This window comes from Salmo salar, chromosome 14, assembly GCF_965601325.2.
Source record: "Salmo salar chromosome 14, fSalSal1, whole genome shotgun sequence".
NCBI lineage: Eukaryota > Metazoa > Chordata > Actinopteri > Salmoniformes > Salmonidae > Salmo > Salmo salar.
In genome coordinates, this window is record NC_138304.1 from 28,167,416 (window position 1) to 28,191,628 (window position 24,213).

The 24,213-nt window shown below is 40.8% G+C and overlaps 1 protein-coding gene across 2 annotated transcripts in view; it reads left to right on the forward strand.

Annotated features, from left to right (window-relative positions):
- Positions 1–24,213, forward strand: part of LOC106569219 (contactin-associated protein-like 2) — an 86,932-nt gene that overhangs the window by 37,077 nt on the left and 25,642 nt on the right. For both annotated transcript variants that reach the window (XM_082960879.1, XM_014140362.3), the window contains one exon: positions 10,546–10,804. In XM_082960879.1, the coding sequence (XP_082817005.1) occupies positions 10,546–10,804 (259 nt within the window). The remainder of the gene's footprint in view (positions 1–10,545; positions 10,805–24,213) is intronic.

The window sequence follows — 24,213 nt, forward strand, 5'->3', positions numbered from 1 at the left end:
GAAAGTCCAATGTTGCAACACCTCATTTCAATATAATGATCCTTTTTCACTGAGGCACTACAATAAAACAGTATAGTGCATCTATCAGTACACTCACTGTAGCATAAATCAGAAGAGAAGAACTTTTACCTTGTGGTGATTATGACAGAAAACAAATTAATTTCTTAGAAGTCACCCTATATGGAAACATTTTTAAAGTATTTTTAGCTAAGTATTTTAGGATATATGTGAAATATTTTAAATTGGCCAAATAATGTATAAAAACATTTTCATTCATACATTTTAAATAAATTACAACATATATTATGGAATGTATTTAAAGGCCTAGTGCAGTCAAAAATATTTTGTATATATTTCAACACTGAGGTCGGAATAATATTGTGAAAATGTGACCGACCAGCTCGATTCGGTCTTATCTAGCAAAATTTGAAATTATGTTTTTTACATTGGATAAAAGTAGACACTCCAAGCTAGAAAATTGTATATCATACATCACAGTTGAGGAACAATGGGAAAGTAATTCTGCTTTGAAAGTTGATAAACTTCTAACCTCACTTTTGAGAAAATGGCCATTGAATTTTTTGGTAAACCACTTCTTTCTCTACACCCATTCAGCATCGTTCACACCCTCCTAAGCCTTAGCCCCACCAATCTCTTTAAGGATTCACATGTGAACAACCAAAGATTTCAAGACTAAAGGCTGGTTTATTTTTATTTTTTTTCACCATTATTTAACCAGGTAGGCTAGTTGAGAACAAGTTCTCATTTACAACTGCGACCTGGCCGAGATAAAGCAAAGCAGTGCGACACAAACAACAACAGAGTTACACATGGAATAAACAAACATACAGTCAATAATAAAATAGAAAAAGTCTATATACAATGTGTGCAAATGAGGTAATACAAGTGAGGTAAGGCAATAAATAGGCCATAGTGACGAAATAATTACAATATAGCAATTAAACACTGGAGTGATGGATGTGCAGAAGATGAGTGTGCAAGTAGAGATACTGGGGTGCAAAGGAGCAAAATAAATAACAGTATAGTGATCAGGTAGTTGGATGGGCTATTTACAGATGAGCTATGTACAGGTGCAGTGAGCTGCTCTGACAGCTGGTGCTTAAAGCTAGTGAGGGAGATATGAGTCTCTAGCTTCAGTGATTTTTGTAGTTCGTTCCTGTCATTGGCAGCAGAGAACTGGAAAGAAAAGGTGGCCGAAGGAGGAATTGGCTTTGGAGGTGACCAGTGAAATATACCTGCTGGAGCGCATGCTACGGGTGGGTGCTGCTATGGTGAGCTGAGATAAGGTGGGGCTTTACCTAGCAAAGACTTATAGACGACCTGGAGCCAGTGGGTTTGGTGACGAATATGAAGCGAGGGCCAGCCAACGAGAGCATACAGGTCGCAGTGGTGGGTAGTATATGAGGCTTTGGTGACAAAACGGATGGCACTGTGATAGACCGCATCCAATTTGCTGAGTAGAGTGTTGGAGGCTATTTTGGAAATGACATCGCCGAAGTCAAGGATCGGTAGGATGGTCAGTTTTACGAGGGTATGTTTGGCAGCATGAGTGAAGGATGCTTTGTTGCGAAATAGGAAGCCGATTCTAGATTTAATTTTGGATTGGAGATTCTTAATGTGAGTCTGGAAGGAGAGTTTACAGTCTAACCAGACACCTAGGTATTTGTAGTTGTCCACATATTCTAAGTCAGAACCGTCCAGAGTAGTAATGCTGGACGGGCGGGCAGGTGTGGGCAGCGATCGGTTGAAGAGCATGCATTTAGTTTTACTTGCATTTAAGAGCAGTTTGGAGGCCATGGAAGGAGAGTTGTATGGCATTGAAACTCATCTGGAGGTTAGTTAACACAGTGTCCAAAGAAGGCCCAGAAGTATACAGAATGGTGTCGTCTGTGTAGAGGTCGATCACAGAATCACCAGCAGCAAGAGCAACATCATTGATGTATACAGAGAAAAGAGTCGGCCCGAGGATTGAACCCTGTGGTACCCCCATAGAGACAGCCAGAGGTCCGGACAGCAGGCCCTCCGATTTGACACACTGAACTCTGTCTGAGAAGTAGTTGGTGAACCAGGCGAGGCAGTCATTTGAGCAACCAAGGCTGTTGAGTCTGCCTATAAGAATGTGGTGATTGACAGAGTCAAAAGCCTTGGCCAGGTCGATGAATACAGCTGCACAGTATTGTCTCTTATCGATGGCGGTTATGGTATCGTTTATGACCTTAGGCGTGGCTGAGGTGCACCCATGACCAGCTCGGAAACCAGATTGCATAGTGGAGAAGGTGCGGTGGGATTCGAAATGGTCGGTGATCTGTTTGTTAACTTGGCTTTCAAAGACCTTCGAAAGGCAGGGTAGGATAGATATAGGTCTGTAGCAGTTTGGGTCTAGAGTGTCTCCCCCTTTTGAAGAGGGGGATGACCGCAGCAGCTTTCCAATATTTGGGGATCTCAGACGATACGAAAGAGAGGTTGAACAGGCTAGTAATAGGGGTTGCAACAATTTCGGCGGATAATTTTAGAGAGGGTCCAGATTGTCTAGCCCGGCTGATTTGTAGGGGTCCAGATTTTGCAGTTCTTTCAGAACATCAGCTATCTGGATTTGGGTGAATGAGAAATGGGGGAGGCTTGGGCAAGTTGCTGTGGGGGGAGCAGGGCTGTTGACCGGGGTAGGGGTAGCCAGGTGGAAAGCATGGCCAGCCGTAGAAAAATGCTTATTGATAGTCTCAATTATCGCAGATTTATCGGTGGTGACAGTGTTTCCTTGCCTCAGTGCAGTTGGCAGCTGGGTGGAGGTGCTCTTATTCTCCATGGACTTTACAGTGTCCCAGAACTTTTGGGAGTTTGTGCTACAGGATGCAAATTTCTGTTTGAAAAAGCTAGCCTTTGCTTTCCTAACTACCTGTGGATATTGGTTCCTAACTTCCCTGAAAAGTTGCATATCGCAGGGGTATGCCACAGGATGTTTTTGTGCTGGTCAAGGGCAGTTAGGTCTGGAGTGAACCAGGGGCCATATCTATTCCTGGTTCAATTTTCTTTTGAATGGGGCGTGCTTATTTAAGATGGTGAGGAAAGCACTTTTAAAGAATAACCAGGCATCCTCTGACGGAATAAGGTCAATATCCTTCCAAGATACCCGGGCCAGGTCGATTAGAAAGGCCTGCTCGCTGAATTGTTTTAGGGAGCGTTTGACAGTGATGAGGGGTGGTCGTTTGACCGCAGACCCATTATGGACGCAGGCAGTGATCGCTGACATCCTGGTTGAAGACAGCAGAGGTGTATTTGGAGGGCAAGTTGGTAAGGATAATATCTATGAGGGTGCCCGTGTTTACGGATTTGGGGTTGTACCTGGTAGGTTCATTGATAATTTGTGTGAGATAGAGGGCATCAAGCTTAGATTGTAGGATGGCCGGGGTGTTAAGTGTGTCCCAGTTTAGGTCACCTAACAGCACAAGCTCTGAAGATAGATGGGGGAAATCAATTCACATATGGTGTCCAGGGCACAGCTGGGGGCAGAAGGTGGTCTGTAGCAAGCGGCAACGGTGAGAGACTTGTTTCTGGAAAGGTGGATTTTTAAAAGTAGAAGCTCAAATTGTTTGGGCACAGACCTTTATAGTAAGACAGAACTCTGCAGGCTATCTCTGCAGTAGATTGCCACTCCGCCCCCTTTGGCAGTTCTATCTTGTAGGAAAATGTTAGTTAGGGATGGCAATTTCAGGGTTTTTGGTGGTCTTCCTAAGCCAGGATTCAGACACGGCTAGGCAGTGAATAAAACAAACTTGGGGAGGTGGCTTCTAATGTTAATATGCATGAAACCAAGGCTTTTACGGTTACAGAAGTCAACAAATGAGAGCGCCTGGGGAGTGGGAGTGGAGCTAGGCACTGCAGGGCCTGGATTAACCTCTACATCACCAGAGGAACAGAGGAGGAGTAGGATAAGGGTACGGCTAAAGGCTATAAGAACTGGTCGTCTAGTACGTTCGGAACAGAGAGTAAAAGGAGCAGGTTTCTGGGCATGGTAGAATAGATTCAAGGCATAATGTACAGACAAAGGTATGGTAGGATGTGAATACAGTTGAGGTAAACCTATGCATTGAGTGACAATGAGAGAGATATTGTCTCTAGAAACATCATTTAAACCAGGTGAGGTCACTGGATGTGTGGGAGTTGGAACTAAAGGGTTAGCTAGGGTGTATTGAGCAGGGCTAAAGGCTCTACAGTGAAATAAGGCAATAATTACTCCCCAAAACTGCAATGGACAAGGCATATTGACATTAGGGAGAGGCATGCGTAGCCGAGTGATCATAGGGGTCCAGTGAGTGGCTCAGGCGGCCGGAGACACGGCGATTCCGGCAGCTAGCGGGCCGGGGCTAGTAAGCTAGCAGAAGGGCCTTAGAGGGACGTCGCGACGGAAGAACTACGGGTGTGTTCGTAAATTCAGTCTGGAGGGCCAGAGTGTGCTCTGGGCTTTTGTAAACTCAGAGCGTTGTCGGATTGTCAGTTCGTAAATTCAGAGCATTTTGCTCTTGGCGCGTTCAGAGCGCACACTGGACGCTCTGGCAGAGGAGTAGGGTTTATCCGAGATTTCTGACCAAACAGCAGTCAAGCGCCCAAGCTAACGTTGGCTACTTCCAGACACAAACATTTTACTCACCCTAGCAGAGCTGGTTAGGCTGTTTTTATGTTATCCAGAGCGTTGGTGACTGTAACTATGCTGCTGGCAACAATTGAATTATGCTTTTTTTTGCCAACGTTTACTGACACCGGCCATATTCAACGGGTGTTGAGCGTTCGTAACTTCGTCAATTATTCTGCGCTTTAGCACACTCAGACAAGAGTGCTCTGAAATCGGTGTAGATAGCCAGAGCAAATTGACCAGCTACGTCAATCGACAGTTGTTTATTTATTTATGTTTATTTAACCTTTATTTAACTAGGCAAGTCAGTTAATAACAAATTATTGTTTACAATGACGTCCTACCAAAAGGAAAAAGGCGTCCTGCGGGGATGGGGGCTGGGATTAACAATGTAAAATAAACAAAAAATATAAGACAAAACACACATCACGACAACAGAGACAACACTACATAATACCACAACATAGCATGGCAGGAACACATGACAACACAGCATGGTAGCAACACAACATGACAACAATATGGTAGCAACACAACATGGCAGCAGCACAAAACATGGTTCAAACATTATTGGGCACAGACAACAGCACAAAGGACAAGAAGGTAGAGACAACAATACATCACACGAAGCAGCCACAATTGTCAGTAAGAGTGTCCATGATTGAGTCTTTGAATGAAGATATGGAGATAAAACTGTCTAGTTTGAGTGTTTTTTTGCAGCTCGTTCCAGTCTCTAGCTGCAGCAAATTGAAAAGAGGAGCGACCTAGGGATGTGTGTGCTTTGGGGACCTTTAACAGAATGTGACTGGCAGAACGTGTGTTGTATGTGGAGGATGAGGGCTGCAGTAGGTATCTCAGATATGGGGGAGTGAGGCCTAAGCATCAACCAGTGGGTCTTGCGATGGCTATACAGAGATGACCAGTTTACAGAGGAGTATGGAGTGCAGTGATGTGTCCTATAAGGAGCATTGGTGGCAAATCTGATGACCGAATGGTAAAGAACATATAGCCGCTCGAGAGCACCCTTACCTGCCAATCTATAAATTCCGTCTCCGTAATCTAGCATGGGTAGGATAGTCATCTGAATCAGGGTTAGTTTGGCAGCTGGGGTGAAAGAAGAGCTATTATGATAGAGGAAACCAAGTCTAGATTTAACCTTAGCCTGCAGATATGATATATGTTGAGAGAAGGACAGTGTACCAGCTAGCCATACTCGCAAGTACTTGTATGAGGTGACTACCTCCAGCTCTAAACCCTTAGAGGTATTAATCACACGGATGGGGAGAGCGGTATTATTCTTACCAAACCACATGGCCTTTTGTTTTGGAGGTGTTGAGAACAAGGTTAAGGGCAGAGAAAGCTTGTTGGACATGAAGAATTTTTGTAGAGCGTTTAGAATAAAATCTGGAGAGGGGCCAGCTGAGTATAAGACTGTATATAAATGGATTAGAGAGCTTCCTACTGCCTGAGCTATGTTGTTGATGTAAATTGAGAAGAGCGTGGGGCCTAGGATAGCGCATTGGGGTACTCCCTTGGTGACAGGTAGTGGCTGAGACAGCAGATGTTCTGATTGTATACACTGCGTTCTTTGAGAGAGGTAGTTAGCAAACCAGGCCAAAGACCTCTCAGAGACACCAATACCCCTTAGCTGGGCCACAAGAATGGAATGGTCTACTGCAGTGGTTCCCAAACTTTTTATAGTCCCGTACCCCTTCAAACATTCAACCTCCAGCTGCGTAGCCCCTCTAGCACCAGGGTCAGCGTACTCTCAAATGTTGTTTTTTGTCATCATTGTAAACCTGCCACACACACACACACACACACACACACAATACGATACATTTATTAAACATTAGAATGAAGTGAGTTTTTGTCACAACCCGGCTCGTGGAAAGTGACAAAGAGCTCTTATAGGACCAGGGCACAAATAATGATATAATAATCAATACTTTTGCTCTTTATTTAACCATCTTACATATAAAACCGAAAATTGTGAATATCGCACCACAGGTTAATGAGAAGGTTGTGCTTGAAAGGATGCACATAACTCTGCAATGTTGGGTTGTATTGGAGAGTCTCAGTCTTAAATCATTTTCCACACACAGTCTGTGCCTGTATTTAATTTTCATGCTAGTGAGGCCGAGAATTCACTCTTACATAGGTACAGTGTCTTAACAGCGCGATTTGCCAAGGCAGGATACTCTGAGCACAGCCCAAACCAGAAATCTGTCAGTGGCTTCTGATTTAAATAACATTTTCGGTAAGGCTCTCTTGTTCAGATATTGGTAAGTGGACTGGAGGCAGGGCATGAAAGGGATAACGAATCCAGTTGTTTGTGTCATCTGTTTCGGGAAGGTACCTGCGTAATTGTGCACCCAACTAACTCAGGTGCTTCGCTATATCACATTTGACATTGTCCGTAAACTTCAGTTAATTTGCACACAAAAAAATCATACAATGATTGAAAGACCTGTGTGTTGTCCTTCTCCAACTTCTTAATCATAGCCTCAATTTTGTCCACCACATTGAATATAGTTGTGGAGAGTCCCTGTAATCCTGGATTCAGATCATTCAGGTGAGAAAAAACATCACCCAGATAGGCCAGTTGTGTGAGAAACTTGTCATCATGCAAGCGGTCAGACAAGTGAAAATTATGGTCAGTAAAAACTTTAAGCTCGTCTCTCAATTCAAAGAAATGTGTCAATACTTTGCCCCTTGATAACCAGCGCATGTTGTGAAAGCGTTACATGGTCGCTGCCCATATCATTGCATAGTGCAGAAAATACACGAGAGTTCAGGGGCCTTGCTTTAAAAAGTTAACCATTTTCACTGTAGTGTCCAAAACATCTTTCAAGCTGTCAGGCATTCCTTTGGCAGCAAGAGCCTCTCGGTGGATGCTGCAGTGTACCCAAGTGGTGTCAGGAGCAACAGCTTGCACGCACATTACCACTCCACTATGTCTCCTTGTCATGGCTTTTGCGCCATCAGTACAGATACCAACATGAGCAATGGCTATGTTTGGCTACATACGGACCGTTAGTGGAATACCCGCGAGAGTAACGGCTAATGTGATTGGATGTTAATTATTTGACTAGGCTACCTGTATTTGACATTGTGTTTTTATTTTGCTGAACACTAGATGGTTTAATTTTATTTTTCGCAGTGAAACGAGGCAAGGAAAAAAACTTCACCCAAATGTATAGCCCTGTTGGAAAATATAAATGGACTGTTTGAAAATGTGAAGAAATATATATATTTTTTATTGTTAATAAAAAAAAATGTGAATCACATTTTTATTTGGCGTACCCCCGATGGCATTGCATCGTAGGAATAACTGGTCTACCATATCAAAAGCTTTGGCCAAGTCAATAAAAATAGCAGCACAACATTGCTTAGAATCAAGGGCAATGGTGACATCATTTAGGACCTTTAAGGTTGCAGTGACACATCCATAACCTGAGCAGAAACAATATTGCATACCAGAGAGAATACTATAGACATCAAGAAAGCCAGTCAGTTGATTATTGACAAGTGTTTTCCAACACTTTTGATAAACAGGGCAAAATAGATATTTGCCTATAACAGTTAGGATCCGCTTAATCTCCCCCTTTTTAAATAAAGGATGCACCATGGCTTCCCTCCAAGCAATGGGAACCTCCCCAGAGAGGAGAGAGGCTTTGCGATGATTGGGGCATCATGAACATTCTATTGAAATGGTTACTTGCATATTGGAGTCCTTAAATGAAAATGACTTTCTGACAAAATTAGAAACGTGTAATATCTGAAAATGTAGCTAGCTAGACTATCTTACCCGTGTACATGGATAGACGCTTCTTCCTCTCTGTCACGGATGCCATGGTTGCCCTTTAGTTTGAAGATGTAATCTGGAGACAGGTGTTTTATACAACAGCTTTCTGTGTGTTCTCTTTTCGATTCCTTTTGCATATTTACAATCAAACGGCAGAATGTCCTCCATCTCCCTAGCTATCATACTCTAATTCCACAGGGCATTCCACTAATTTCAAAACTCTGTCTTCCAGAAAGTGGAGAGCAACATTTTTGCAATTCTACTATGTTATATATTTTTAAAAAAGCACTGTTTACCGAATTACCTACACATACTGGTCAGCTCATGTTACATGGCAGACCAATCCGAACTCATCTTTCGGCATGCCTCATTATCTCAGACAATCATGGCTTAGCCTTTGTTATTTTGTTGCTTTGACAAAGTTATTTCGGGAAGATTATTATTAATTTAGTGTGATTAGTTAGTGATTAGATTCATTTACGTCTATCTCTCATTTTAAGGTCAACCCTGTTACTCAAACTAAACTCTTTCATGTGGTGAAACTATTTATTTTAAAATATTTATTTCAAAAGAAATATTGAACATCTACAATAATAGTCAAAAGAGTGTAAAACCAGGTCAGCTGGTTTTACTCTTTTTGGCCATTTTCTGGTGTTTTGTGGTAAAAAATATGAACGGGTCGAGCATAACACGTCAACCCATAGACAGGCAAGACATTTTTTAACAACTATGTTTTTGTGGTAAATCTTGCATTAATTTGCCCCTCCTTGTTGCATACAACAAGCTTTCAAGGGGATTCATGGCTGATTTAACTAGTAATTACCCGTTGGAGGGCCGTTCAAGTGGATTTTTCCCGTATGTGGTAAATTCCCACTTCCCACTTGGTTACGAATGCACCATAACACCGGTAAACCATCCACCGTAGAGCCGTATAATACACTCATTGGAAGCGCAAGATCTAGATCTACACTTTGACATATTGTGTCTTTGTTTAAATCGATAACTAACTAAAATAAAAACATATTAGGAAAAATCTCTTGAGATTGGACATGTCTTTTATTAAGTTAGACATGTGCTCTTTATGACAGAATGTTAAAATGAGGTGAAATCAAATGTAAAAAAATAAAAACATCGCTGGCTAAGTTTTGGCTTGGTGGCCCCAAAAAAAATTCTCCATTGATCAATACATAATTTAAGAAGCCGAATTAGGAACCACTTTGGCAACCCTATAGACTAGATGTCATAGCCATGCATTTCTGGAATATTGTCTGGCATGCATATGAGCAAAGATGCAAATGTATGTACATGCATCTCTGGAATACATTTTAAAGCATTACATTCATTTTAGCAAAGATGCAAAAATATTTATTACGTGTCGTTAAATATATTGCAATGTTTTTTTTCCTTTTCGTTTGGGAAATGTTGAATAAAAAAGTATTCCATGCAATGGGATCGAACCCACTAAATGTATCAAGCTTCAGAAGTCCTCAGCGCTTGGCACAGGACAATTACTGCTCAGTTGTCAATGGTATGTGATGGTGTGTGAGCCATTACTGTGCTGAAGTATGGATCCAACCATTTATTATTGATTTCACTTATGTGCCTCTTAGCTTTTTTTTATTTTTTATTCCTGTGAGCAAGTTCCTTGGTGTTGAATTGCATGCTTTGTGTTCAGCACAAGTAGCAGGAGAAAGGTCAGCTTTGATGATAAGAAAAGCCAAAATTGTTTTTTGTCAAGTGCTGCTGTATGATGAGTGATTTTCTGTGTCGCTCTGAAATAATGCAGGCGTGTGCATTTTCTCATGCATTAAACCGCAAAATGTACATTTAAAAAGCACCTTAGGTTTTCTGATGTTTATATGGTTGTGCCAATGTCTTGAGCTTAAATCAACAGGGAAAATCTACCCTAATTTATAGACCTGTTTGCTATCTAAAAAGCACCTAAAAAAGGGTATATATGCAAAATATATGCTAGCTTTGTTTATACGTTGTGTGAATAACATTTTTGTTGTTGTTGCTAAAGTCAAGAAGGAAAAGCTGCCCTAATTTGTAGACCCATTTACTATTATACTTCCTATTCACCTTACAGAGGAACCTGACATTCTCCTGCAGCGAGACACAATCCTTCCCCTTGTTCTTCAACGCCACCAGCTTCCTGCGTCTTCCGGGGCTGCTGGACAGTGACACCCTGTCGGTCAGCCTGTCCTTCCGAACGTGGAACCCCAGCGGTCTGCTCCTCTATACGGCACTGGCTGACGGTGTGGTGGAGGTGGGCCTCACCGAGGGGAAGGTCACTGTCTACATCAACGTCACCCAGAAGAAAAACACGCGCATAGACATCTCCTCAGGTACAGTCTAGTTCAGGGCTCTCCAACCCTGTTCCTGTCGGTTTTCAATCCAATCCCAGGTGCGCTAGATTAGGGTATGAATGAAAACCTACAGGACGGTAGATCTCCAGGAACAGGGTTGGAGAGCCCTGGTCCCGTTAGTACTGCCATGCTGGCTAATGCACTACAGTAGACCTGTTAATTTAGCATGAAGACCTTCCCCTCCCTTGAAAGCATTAATTGCTTCTCTCTCTTGATCTGGGGAGGCCCACCCCAGGAGGGACTTCTATTGCTGATTCTCTGTCTGTTAGGCCCTGTCTGTTGGGCCCTGTCTCTTAGGCCCTGTATATGTTTGTATTTTTGTCTTTAATATTATAGATAGACTGAAGGTTCTGTAAATTTCATTGTTTGCATAATTTATTTTCTCTATACATTTTTCCTCCTACCCTACCATCCATACCCTAATTGGAGTAAACTAACAACAATATTTCTACTGCTACTTACAGCTATTTTGCTCACATCTACGATACCTGTAGTTCAATAATTATACATATATTCCTAATATCCTTTTTCTTCAAGTGCTGGATTTTCACGCACAGCGGGCAATCCACCATTTTTATTTAAATTTTAACTCCAACCCTTCAATGTCCACAGATTAAACCATCTGTCCAGTATAATGCAATTTTGCTATTTACTTTTGCAATACAACTCTCCATTTTACTATCTCTTACAAGGCTCCTGAACCTTCCTATTTGTAACATTTCTACCGATATTGCCCTAAAAATAAATACTTTACCCTAGAGTATAATGATATTTCCCACTGACTGATTGTGGTTTTTCAGATCCCCTAACAATATGGTTTGCAGGTCCATCGGAACCCTGATATTGACATAACAACCATTCCTGGACCTGACTCCAAAAGCGAGCCACCAATGGAGAGTACCAGAAAATATGTTCTAATGATTCTGTTTCCTTGTGTCTGAACAGGGCTGACTGTTCAATGCCCCATATATTGAACATTATTTTTTGTATGTGTCTGCAAATTTTTGTTTTACAGTGCCTTCAGAAATGATTAACAGCCCTTGACTTTTTCCACATTTTGTTGTTTTACAGGCTGAATTAAAATGGATTTAATTGAGATTTGTTGTCACTGGCCTACACACAATACCCCATAATGTCACGTGGAATTATGTTTTATTTTTCTTCAGTCAATAAGTATTCAACCCCCTTTATGGCAAGCCTAAATAAGTTCAGGAGTAAACAGTTGCTTAACAAGTCACATAATAAGTTGCATGTGTTTTAACTTTATTTTTGAATGAATACCTAATTTCTGTACCCCACACATACAATTAACTATAAGGACCGTCAGTCGAGCAGTGAATTTCAAACACAGATTCAACCACAAAGACCAGGGAAGTTTTCCAATGCCTCGCAAAGAAGGGCACCTATTGGTAGATGGGTACAATTTTAAAAAAGCAGACATTGAATATCCCTTTGAGCATGGTGAAGTTATTAATTACACTTTGGATGGTTTATCAATACACCTAGTCACTACAAAGATACATGCGTCCTTTCTAACTCAGTTGCCCGAGAGGAAGGTAAGCGCTCACAGATGGTGACTTTAAAACAGTCCCAGAGTGTAATGGCTGTGATAGGAGAAAATTGAGGATGGATCAACAACATTGTAGTTACTCCACAATACTACTCTAATTGACAGAGTTAAAAGGAAGAAGCCTGTACAGAATAAAAATGTTCAAGCATAGTGGTGGCTGCATCATGTTATGGGTATTCTTGTAATCGTTAAGGACTCAGGAGTTTTTCAGGATAAAAGAATAAGTGGAATAGAGCTAAGCACAGGTAAAATCCTAGAGAAAAACCTGGTTCAGTCTGCTTTCCACCAGACACCGGGAGATTAATTTACCTTTCAGCAGGACAATAACCTAAAACACTGGAGTTGCTTACCAAGAAGGCAGTGAATGTTCCTGAGTGGCTGAGTTACAGTTTTGACTTAAATCTGCTTGTCTAGCAATGATCAACCAATGTGACTGAGCTTGAAGAATTTTGAAAAGAGCAATGGGAAAATGTTGCACAATCCAGGTGTGGAAAGCTCTTAGAGACTTACCCAGAAAGACTCAGCTCTAATTGCTGCTAAAGGTGATTGTAACATGTATTGACTCAGGGGGTTGAATACTTATATTGGTGGGGGGTTATTATATGTATTTTTCTTCCACTTTGACATGAGTATTTTGTGTAGAACATTGACAAAAAAAAGACAATCATATCAATTTTAATCCCACTTTGTAACAACAAAATGTGGAAAAAGTCAAGGGGTGTGAATACTTCTGAAGGCACTGTATACTGCAGTTCGTTGACCTGATGCCAAGGATTTGAGACAACAAAAAACCAACTGACTTGAATAGTATACGGTATTGCTGTCAAATCTTTACACTTTAAGTTAAACAAATATTTTGTATTTATTTATACTAAGCCATTTATGGTTTTTATTGGGTGGCACACTAATTCTTAAATTTCTTCTTTCATCAATTGTCTCTTCCAAATTTGTGGCTGAGCTTGGTTATAATTTTGTATTGAGCATACAACTCCATACACTGTTAGTTGCTTGTGTGCCAATTTACTGTTCTCATTTACAATGGCCTTCATAAATATTATTGTACATTTAAAACATTTATTTGTATTTTTTCTCTATCAGTATATTGGAGTTTAGACATATAATTTGTTGTAAAACTAGATCTGCCTTTTCTGGAGGAGGACATTTTAATTGTAGACAACTCTGTATGTGTAATGAATACTCGGGGAGAAAAATGTATAGATTCATGCGCAGAGGGCGGCACATGTTTATTAAGCCTTCGCCGAAGGCAGGAATCGTGGTCACAGGCAGGCAATGATCAAACACAGGTAGGCAATCAAAAACGGACAATACCATACAAACAGAAAGAACTGAACTAGATAGGGAGCTGATGAGACCAGGTGAGAAACGAACACAGGTGAAATCAATGAAAAAAGAAAAACAAATGTTGACTAAGAAAAGAAAAGCAGAACCTTACAGTATGACTTCATTTTAAAAGGAGCATACTTTAAACAGGGATCCATTGTCGATCCACTGAAAATGTAAGGTTTTAATCTGCAAAAAGGCAAAGAGCCCACTCTTAAACATAGGATGGACCTTTCTTAGTGTCTTGCTAGAAAACCAATTTGAATCTAGATACAATGGAGGCTTTGAGAGGTTTAATGCCTTAATATTAAATAGTTCTACCTTCCAAACTTATGTTTGTTATATAAATATGCTCATTTAACTTTATCTGGTTTGCCATTCCAAATAAAGTGAAAAAATAAATCTTGCATGATTTGAAAATGGATTCCCCTGGAGTCAGTAGAGCCATGAGTAAATATGTAAACTGCGATATCAGCAGAGAATTAACCCCTGTGCGGCCTGACATCCAGCGAAAAATCCTTTCGACATTAGCATAACCATTTTTTTGTCTTTTTTTTTTCTCCAAATTATATCGTTTTATAGATACACCTCTCCTGAATCGAACCACGTTGTCCGATTTCAAAAAGGCTTTACAGCAAAAGCAAAACATTAGATTATGTTAGAGGAGTATATCGTAAAAGTAGCCACATAGCCATTTTCCGACCAACCACATGCATCACAAATAACCAAAAAACAGCTAAATGCAGCACTAACCTTTGACAATCTTCATCAGATGACACACCTAGGACATCATGTTACACAATACATGCATTCTTTTGTTCGATAAAGTTCATATTTATATATAAAAACAGCATTTTACATCGGTGCGTAACGTTGACTAACTATTTTCCCTCAAATGCATCCGATGAAACAGCGCAACAATTTACTAAATTACTATTCGAAAACATATTTAAAATGTAATATTGTCATTATAAGATTTATAGATGAATATCTCTTGAAAGCACCTGTAATGCCAGATTTTAAAATAACTTTACTGGGTAATCACACTTTGCGATGAAAGGGGATGCGATACTCAGAACAATAGGCTAGCAATACAGGTCAGTGCCATCTTGGAACAATCGCATATCAAATCTAGTCTTGTATACTATTGTCAATAATCCCTTACCTTTGATTATTTTCATCCTTAGGCACTTCCAGGAATCCCAGGTCCACAACAAATGTATTTTAGTTCGAAAAAGTTAATCCTTTATGTTCCATTAGCTTGTTGTTGTTAGCGCGTTCTGAAGGCTGCACCAAAAGTTCCGACGTGCGCGGGGCTACTCTTTCATGTTCGTTCAAACATGTCAAACGTTGTATAACATAAATCTTTAGGGCCTTTTTCAACCAGAGCTCCAATAAGATTCAAGGGGGACGATTGCATTGTCTTTATAAACGTTTTGAAAGGGGAGGGTAGCCAGTGGCGCCGGCGTCATAATGGTGATGGCCCTCTCCGTGTGACCACGTTCCACAGCGTGTCATTCTGTCAGTTTTCACAGTAGGAGACTCAAATCACTTTGTAAAGACTGGGGACATCTAGTGGAAGCAATAGGAAGTGCTCAATGAACCATAGCTCACCGTGTGATTAATAGGCAACGTGATGAAGTTGAGTCCGCAATTCAGAATTCCACTTCCTGTTTCGATCTGTCTCGGGGTTTTGACTGCCATATGAGTTCTGTTATACTCACAGACACCATTCAAACAGTTTTAGAAACTTTAGGGTGTTTTCTATCCACAAGTATTAATTATATGCATATCCTAGCTTCTGAGTTTGAGTAGTAGGCCGTTTAAAATGGGCACGATTTCTTTTCAAAATGCGCTGTGGCGCCCCCTATCCTAGGCGACCGTCAAGAGGTTAATCAGGGTAAACTTCCTGTAAATGGATAAGTGTTTCCCTCTCCAGGGTTTCAAGGTTCTATATTTTTTTGCTAAGTTTTTGAACAAAGTTAATTGTTGCAAGATCGCTAAACTTTTCCTGGATATGTACATCGACTTCACCATCCGCCCATTTAAATCGGGAGACCATATGGCAATCTAATGTTTATCTTTTAGACACCCAATATGTAATATAGTACACTTATCATAGTTTTAGTACAGAGAAACTAGAGAAATTATCCAGGTCTTCATTGAGGCCCTGCAAGGTTGAAGATTGAGGATTCAAGAGAATCATCGGCGTACATTGATACTTTTGTCTCTAATCCCTTAATAGTTTGCCTCTTAATGTTATCATTAGATCTGATTTTTAAAGCTAACAATTTAGGGGGGTACCGAGTGGTCTAATGCACTGCATCTCTGCATCTACAATCCCTGGTTCAATTCCAGGCTGAATCACATATGGCCGTGATTGGGAGTCCCATAAGGCGGTGCACAATTCCTCCAGGTTGGATCGGGGTAGTCCATCATTGTAAATAACAATTTGTTCTTAACTGACTTGCGTAGTTAAATAAAGGTTAAATAAAATGTCCATAATAAATAGGTAAGGTGACACAGGGCAACCTTGTTTTACACCTGTTGACAATTCAAAGTTCTCCAAGAAGTAACCGTTATTTGTTATTTTACATAAAGGATTGTTGTACGTGACTTTTTTACCCATTTTATGAAAGATAATCCAAAATTGAAAAAATCCAGGCACTTATAAACAGATTCTAGACGTACTGTATTAAATGCTTTCTCAAAATATGTTAAAGGGATTATACCTGGTTTACTTCTATTCTCATAGTTTTCCATTATTTTTAGTAGTTGTCTAATGTTGTCTCCAATATATCTTCCTTTTAAGAATTCCGTCTAATTGTGATGAATAATGTCCGGTAGGACCTTTTTTATTCTATGAGCGATACATTCAGCCAAAAGCTTATTTCTCTCTAATTTTGTGCACACATTTGTTTATATCCCTGTTAGTGAGCATTTCTCCTTTGCCAAGGTAATCCATCCACCTGACAGGTGTGGAATATCAAGAAGCTGATTAAACAGCATGATCATTACACAGGTGCACCTTGTGCGGAGAACAATGTAAGGCCACTTTTAAATGTGCAGTTTAGTCACACAACATTATTCCCCATACAGTGAGGGAAAAGAGTATTTGATCCCCTGCTGATTTTGTACGTTTGCCCACTGTCAAAGAAATTATCAGTCTATAATTTTAATGGTAGGTTTATTTGAACAGTGAGAGAGAGAATAACAATAAATCCAGAAAAACGCATGTCAAAAATGTTATAAATTGATTTGCATTTTAATGAGGGAAATAAGTGTTTGACCCCCTCTCAATCAGAAAGATTTCTGGCTCCCAGGTGTCTTTTATACAGGTAACGAGCTGAGATTAGGAGCACACTCTTAAAGGGAGTGCTCCTAATCGCAGCTTGTTAACTGTATAAAAGACACCTGTCCACAGAAGCAATCAATCAATCAGATTCCAAACTCTCCACCATGGCCATGGCCAAAGAGCTCTCTAAGGATGTCAGGGACAAGATTGTAGACCCACAGAAGGCTGGAATGGGCTACAAGACCATCACCAAGCAGCTTGGTGAGAAGGTGACAACAGTTGGTGCGATTATTCGCAAATGGAAGAAACACAAAAGAACTGTCAATCTCCCTCGGCCTGGGGCTCCATGCAAGATCTCACCTCGTGGAGTTGCAATGATCATGAGAACGGTGAGGAATTAGCCCAGAACTACACGGGAGGATCTTGTCAATGATCTCAAGGCAGCTGGGACCATAGTCACCAAGAAAACAATTGGTAACACACTACGTCGTGAAGGACTGAAATCCTGCAGCGCCCGCAAGGTCCCCCTGCTCAAGAAAGCACATAAACATGCCCGTCTGAAGTTTGCCAATGAACATCTGAATGATTCAGAGGACAACTGGGTGAAAGTGTTGTGGTCAGATGAGACCAAAATGGAGCTCTTTGGCATCATCTCAACTCGCCGTGTTTGGAGGAGGAGGAATGCTGCCTATGACCCCAAGAACATCATCCCCACCGTCAAGCATGGAGGTGGAAACATTATGCTTTGGGGGTGTTTTTCTGCTAAGGGGACAGGACAACTTCACCGCATCAAAGGGACGATGGACGGGGCCATGTACCGTCAATTCTTGGGTGAGAACCTCCATCCCTCAGCCAGGGCATTGAAAATGGGTCGTGGATGGATATTCCAGCATGACAATGACCCAATACACACGGCCAAGGCAACAAAGGAGTGGCTCAAGAAGAAGCACATTAAGGTCCTGGAGTGGCCTAGCCAGTCTCCAGACCTTAATCCAATAGAAAATCTGTGGAGGGAGCTGAAGGTTCGAGTTGCCAAACGTCAGCCTCAACCTAAATGACTTGGAGAAGATCCCACCTGAGATGTGTGCAAACCTAGTGGCCAACTACAAGAAACGTCTGACCCCTGTGATTGCAAACAAGGGTTTTGCCACCAAGTACTAAGTCATGTTTTGCAGAGGGGTCAAATACTTATTTCCCTCATTAAAATGCAAATCAATTTATGACATTTTTGACATGCATTTTTCTGGATTTTTTTGTTGTTATTCTGTCTCTCACTGTTCAAATAAACCTACCATTAAAATTATAGACTGATCATTTCTTTGTCGGTGGACAAATGTACAAAATCAGCATGGGATCAAATACTTTTTTCCCTCACTGTATGTCTCAAGTTTTGAGGGAGCAAGCAATTGTCATGCAGACTGCAGGAATGTCCACAAGAGCTGTTGCCAGATAATTTAATCTTAATTTCTCAACCATAAGCTGCCTCCCAATGTCGTTTTAGAGAATTTTGCAGTACGTCCAACTGGCCTCACAACCACAGACCACGTGTAACTAAGCCAGCCCAGGACCTCCACATCAGGATTCTTCACCTGCGGGATCGTCTGAGCAGGGGTGGAGGTGCTGCGGAGTGTTTGTCTGTAATAAAGCAAACTGGATGGAATATGGGGGAAAATGCACCAAATGATTTTAAAATCTTTAACATAGAAATGCTACCAAATTGTTTTATTGAAATTTGTTACAAATGATGGAGTCTCGCATAATTCACAGAACAATATTTTGATAGAGGAAGTAAAGTACTTTAAGGATATGCTTTCGTTTCAGTCTCCTCCATCTCCACTAACCGAAGCTAATTGTATGGATAATAATGTAAAATTAACATCTGTACAGAAAGACTCATGTGAAGACCAAAATACAGAGGAGGAACTTCTTGATGTAATTAAAGCCTTTAAATCTGGGGAAAACTCCAGGGCTGGATGGCATATCAGTGGAAGTATACAAACTTTTTTGATATACTCAGAGGACCATTATTAGCATGTTTTAACCACTCCTATGTAAACGGTAGATTAACGGACACGCAACAAGAATGTCTGATTTAATTATTACTGAAACAGGATCCAAGTGGTGTATATATAAATATCCAGTCCGTTTAAAAAAATTGGAGGCTTCTTACACTTCAGTGTTGTGATGTAAAAATTCTAGCTAAATGCTTGGCACATAGAATTAAAAAAGGTATTGTCATATCATTAATCCTAATCAGACAGAATTTTACATGGATGATACTTTGGAGATAATAGAATACTATGAAATATTGGGGAAACCAGGCCTGGTTTTCATAGCTGATTTTGAAAAGGCTTTTGCTAAAATACGACTGGAGTTTATATATTAATGCCTGGAATATAAACATTTTGGAGAATCTCTTGTAAAATGGGTTAAAGTTATGTTTAGTAACCCTAGGTGTAAAATAGTAAATAATGGCTACATCTCAGAAAGTTTTAAACTGTCAAGAGGAGTAAAACAAGGTTGTCCACTATCGGCATATCTATTTATTATTGCCATCGAAATGTTAGCTGTTAAAATTAGATCCAACAATAATATTAACCTCTATGGGCAAGCGTCCCACCTACTCAACAGCCAGTTGAATCCTGTGGCGCGTTATTCAAATACCTTAGATATGATATTACTCCAATTTTTCAAAAATATGACTATTTTACACCATTTTAAAGATAAGACTCTCGTTAATCTAACCACACTGTCCGATTTCAAAAAGGCTTTACAACGAAAGCAAAACATTAGATTATGTCAGCAGAGTACCCAGCCAGAAATAATCAGACACCCATTTTTCAAGCTAGCATATAATGTCACATAAACCCAAACCACAGCTAAATGTAGCACTAACCTTTGATGATCTTCATCAGATGACAACCCTAGGACATTGTTATACAATACATGCATGTTTTGTTCAATCAAGTTCATATTTATATCAAAAACCAGCTTTTTACATTAGCATGTGACTAGCATGTGACTAGCATTCCCACCGAACACTGCCGGTGAATTTACTAAATTACTCACGATATACGTTCACAAAAAGCATAACAATTATTTGAAGAATTATAGATACAGAACTCCTCTATGCACTCGATGTGTCCGATTTTAAAATAGCTTTTCGGTGAAAGCACATTTTGCAATATTCTCAGTAGATAGCCCGGCATCACAGGGCTAGCTATTTAGACACCCAGCAAGTTTAGTACTCATCAAAGTCATATTTACTATAAGAAAAATGTTATTACCTTTGTTGTCTTCGTCAGAATGCACTCCCAGGACTTCTACTTCAATAACAAATGTTGGTTTGGTCCAAAATAATCCATCGTTATATCCAAACAGCGGCGTTTTGTTCGTGCGTTCTAGACACTATCCTAAAGGGTAAATAAGGGTGGCGAGCATGGCGCAATTCGTGACAAAAGAATTCTAAATATTCCATTACCGTACTTCGAAGCATGTCAACCGCTGTTTAAAATCAATTTTTATGCCATTTTTCTCATAAAAAAGCGATAATATTCCGACCGGGAATCTGCGTTTAGATAAACAGACAAAGGAAAAGAAAGCATTCGGTCGAAGCGGGCACGCGCCTAAGCCCATAGTACTCTGAGTGGCCACTTGCCAAAAGCGATAAAGTGTTCCAGCCAGAGCCTGCCTCGATATCGTTCAACTTTTTCCCGGGCTCTGAGACCCTATGGAAGCCGTAGGAAGTGTCACGTTATTGCACAGATCCTGAGTCTTCAATAAAAAGAGCCAAGATGAAACACTACTTCTCAGACAGGCCACTTCCTGCTTGAAATCTTCTCAGGTTTTGGCCTGCCATAGGAGTTCTGTTATACTCACAGACACCATTCAAACAGTTTTAGAAACTTTAGGGTGTTTTCTATCCAAAGCCAATAATTATATGCATATTCTAGTTACTGGGCAGGAGTAGTAACCAGATTAAATCGGGTACGTTTTTTATCCAGCCGTGTCAATACTGCCCCCTAGCCCTAACAGGTTTTAAGGGATTAGAAATCTGTGGCTTAAAAACAAAGGTGTCAATGTACGCTGATGATTCATGTTTTCTTTAAAACCACAATTAGAATCCCTCCACAGCCTCATAGAGGATCTAGATACTTTTTCTAACCTTTCTGGATTACAACCAAGTGTACAATACTATGTATTGGGTCTCTAAAAAATGTAACTTTTACATTACTGTGTAGTTTACCAATAAAATGGTCTGACGGGGATGTGGACATACTCAGTATACATATCCCGACAGAAAGAAATGCTATCACTCCAATACATTTTTATAGAAAGTTAGTAAAAATGGATAAGATCTTGCTGCCATGGGAAGGACAATACCTGTGTCACGACTTCCACCGAAGTCGGTCCCTCTCCTTGTTGGGGCGGCGTTCAGCGGTCGATGTCACCGGCCTTCTAGCCATCGCAGATCCACTTTTCATTTTCCATTTGTTTTGTCTTTGTCTTACACACCTGGTTTCAATCCCCCAATTACCTGTTCATTATTTAACCCTCTGTTACCCCATGTTTGTTTGAGTGATTGTTTCTATGTAGGAAGGTCCGTTATTGTGGGCTCTGTTTTTGTATTGCATTTGTTATATGTTGAGTAAAATACGGTTATTTACTCATATCTGCTGTCCTGCGCCTGACTCCTATACACCAGCTACACACAGACTTCCTTACAACCTGTATATTTGTGGAAAAATCACCCTGATTAACTCTTTAGTCATATCACAGTTGACCTCTTTCCTTATGGTTTTGCCTACACCTAGTGACCTGCTTTTTAAGTTATATGAACAAAAAATATTCCATTTTATTTGGAATGGCAAACCAGACTAAATTAAAAAGGTGTATTTATAAACTTTTGAACGGTGGTGTGTATATAGATATACAGTGGGGAGAACAAGTATTTGATAGACTGCCGATTTTGCAGGTTTTCCTACTTACAAAGCATGTAGAGATCTGTATTTTTATAATAGGTACACTTCAACTGTGAGAGACGGAATCTAAAACAAAAATCCAGAAAATCACATTGTATGATTTTTAAGTAATTCATTTGCATTTTCTTGCATGACATAAGTATTTGATCACCTACCAACCAGTAAGAATTCCGGCTCTCACAGACCTGTTAGTTTTTCTTTTTAGGAAGCCCTCCTGTTCTCCACCTGCACCTGTTTGAACTCGTTACCTGTATAAAAGACACCTGTCCACACACTCAATCAAACAGACTCCAACCTCTCCACAATGGCCAAGACCAGAGAGCTGTGTAAGGACATCAGGGATAAAATTGTAGACCTGCACAAGGCTGGGATGGGCTACAGGACAATAGGCAAGCAGCTTGGTGAGAAGGCAACAACTGTTGGCGCAATTATTAGAAAATGGAAGAAGTTCAAGATGACGGTCAATCACCCTCGGTCTGGGGCTCCATGCAAGATCTCGCCTCGTGGGGCATCAATGATCATGAGGAAGGTGAGGGATCAGCCCAGAACTACACGGCAGGACCTGGTCAATGACATGAAGAGAGCTGGGACCACAGTCTCAAAGAAAACCATTAGTAACACACTACGCCGTCATGGATTAAAATCCTGCAGCGCACGCAAGGTCCCCCTGCTCAAGCCAGCGCATGTCCAGGCCCGTCTGAAGTTTGCCGATGACCATCTGGATGATCCAGAGGAGGAATGGGAGAAGGTCATGTGGTCTGATGAGACAAAAATAGAGCTTTTTGGTCTAAACTCCACTTGCCGTGTTTGGAGGAAGAAGAAGGATGAGTACAACCCCAAGAACACCATCCCAACCGTGAAGCATGGAGGTGGAAACATCATTCTTTGGGGATGCTTTTCTGCAAAGGGGACAGGACGACTGCACTGTATTGAGGGGAGGATGGATGGGGCCATGTATCGCAGATCTTGGCCAACAACCTCCTTCCCTCAGTAAGAGCATTGAAGATGGGTCGTGGCTGGGTTTTCCAGCATGACAACGACCCGAAACACACAGCCAGGGCAACTGAGTGGCTCCGTAAGAAGCATCTCAAGGTCCTGGAGTGGCCTAGCCAGTCTCCAGACCTGAACCCAATATAAAATCTTTGGAGGGAGCTGAAAGTCCGTATTGCCCAGCGACAGCCCCGAAACCTGAAGGATCTGGAGAAGGTCTGTATGGAGGAGTGGGCCAAAATCCCTGCTGCAGTGTGTGCAAACCTGGTCAAGAACTACATTACATTTTAGTCATTTAGCAGACGCTCTTATCCAGAGCGACTTACAGTAGTGAATGCATACATTTCATACATTTTTTTTTCTGTACTGGTCCCCCGTGGGAATTGAACCCACAATCCTGGAGTTGCAAACACCATGCTCTACCAACTGAGCCACACAGGAAACGTATGATCTCTGTAATTGCAAACAAAGGTTTCTGTACCAAATATTAAGTTCTGCTTTTCTGATGTATCATATACTTATGTCATGCAATAAAATGCAAATAAATTAATTAAAAAATCATACAATGTGATTTTCTGGATTTTTGTTTCCGTCTCTTACAGTTGAAGTGTACCTATGATAAAAATTACAGACCTCTACATGCTTTGTAAGTAGGAAAACCTGCAAAATCGGCAGTGTATCAAATACTTGTTCTCCCCACTGTACATATTAACCACGAAAATATATGGAGTGTTGGAAATTATGCAGACAATTACATTGCTGGAAGCAACACTCTATCCTCAATATTAAAGTTGATCCACCACCTCAAAAGAAAAGAAGTAGGGGTGCTATACAGAAGATAGCCCTATTTAGTAAAAGACCAAGTACATATTATGACAAGAACAGCTCGAATAAGCAAAGAAAAACGACAGTGTATCATTACTTTAAGACATGAGGAACTTTGAAAGTTTCAAGTGCAGTCGCAAAACCAAACAAGCGCTATGATGAAACTGGCTCTCATGATGACCGCAGAGGATAAGTTCATTAGAGTTACCAGCCTCAGATTGCAGGCGAAATAAATGCATCACGGAGTTCAAGTTACAGACACATCTCAACATCAACAGGGCTCCTGAGTGGCGCAGTGATCTAAGGCACTGCTTCTCAGTGCTAAGAGGCGTGACTGCAGTCCCTGGTTTGAATCCACGCTGCATCACATCTGGGAGTTCCATAG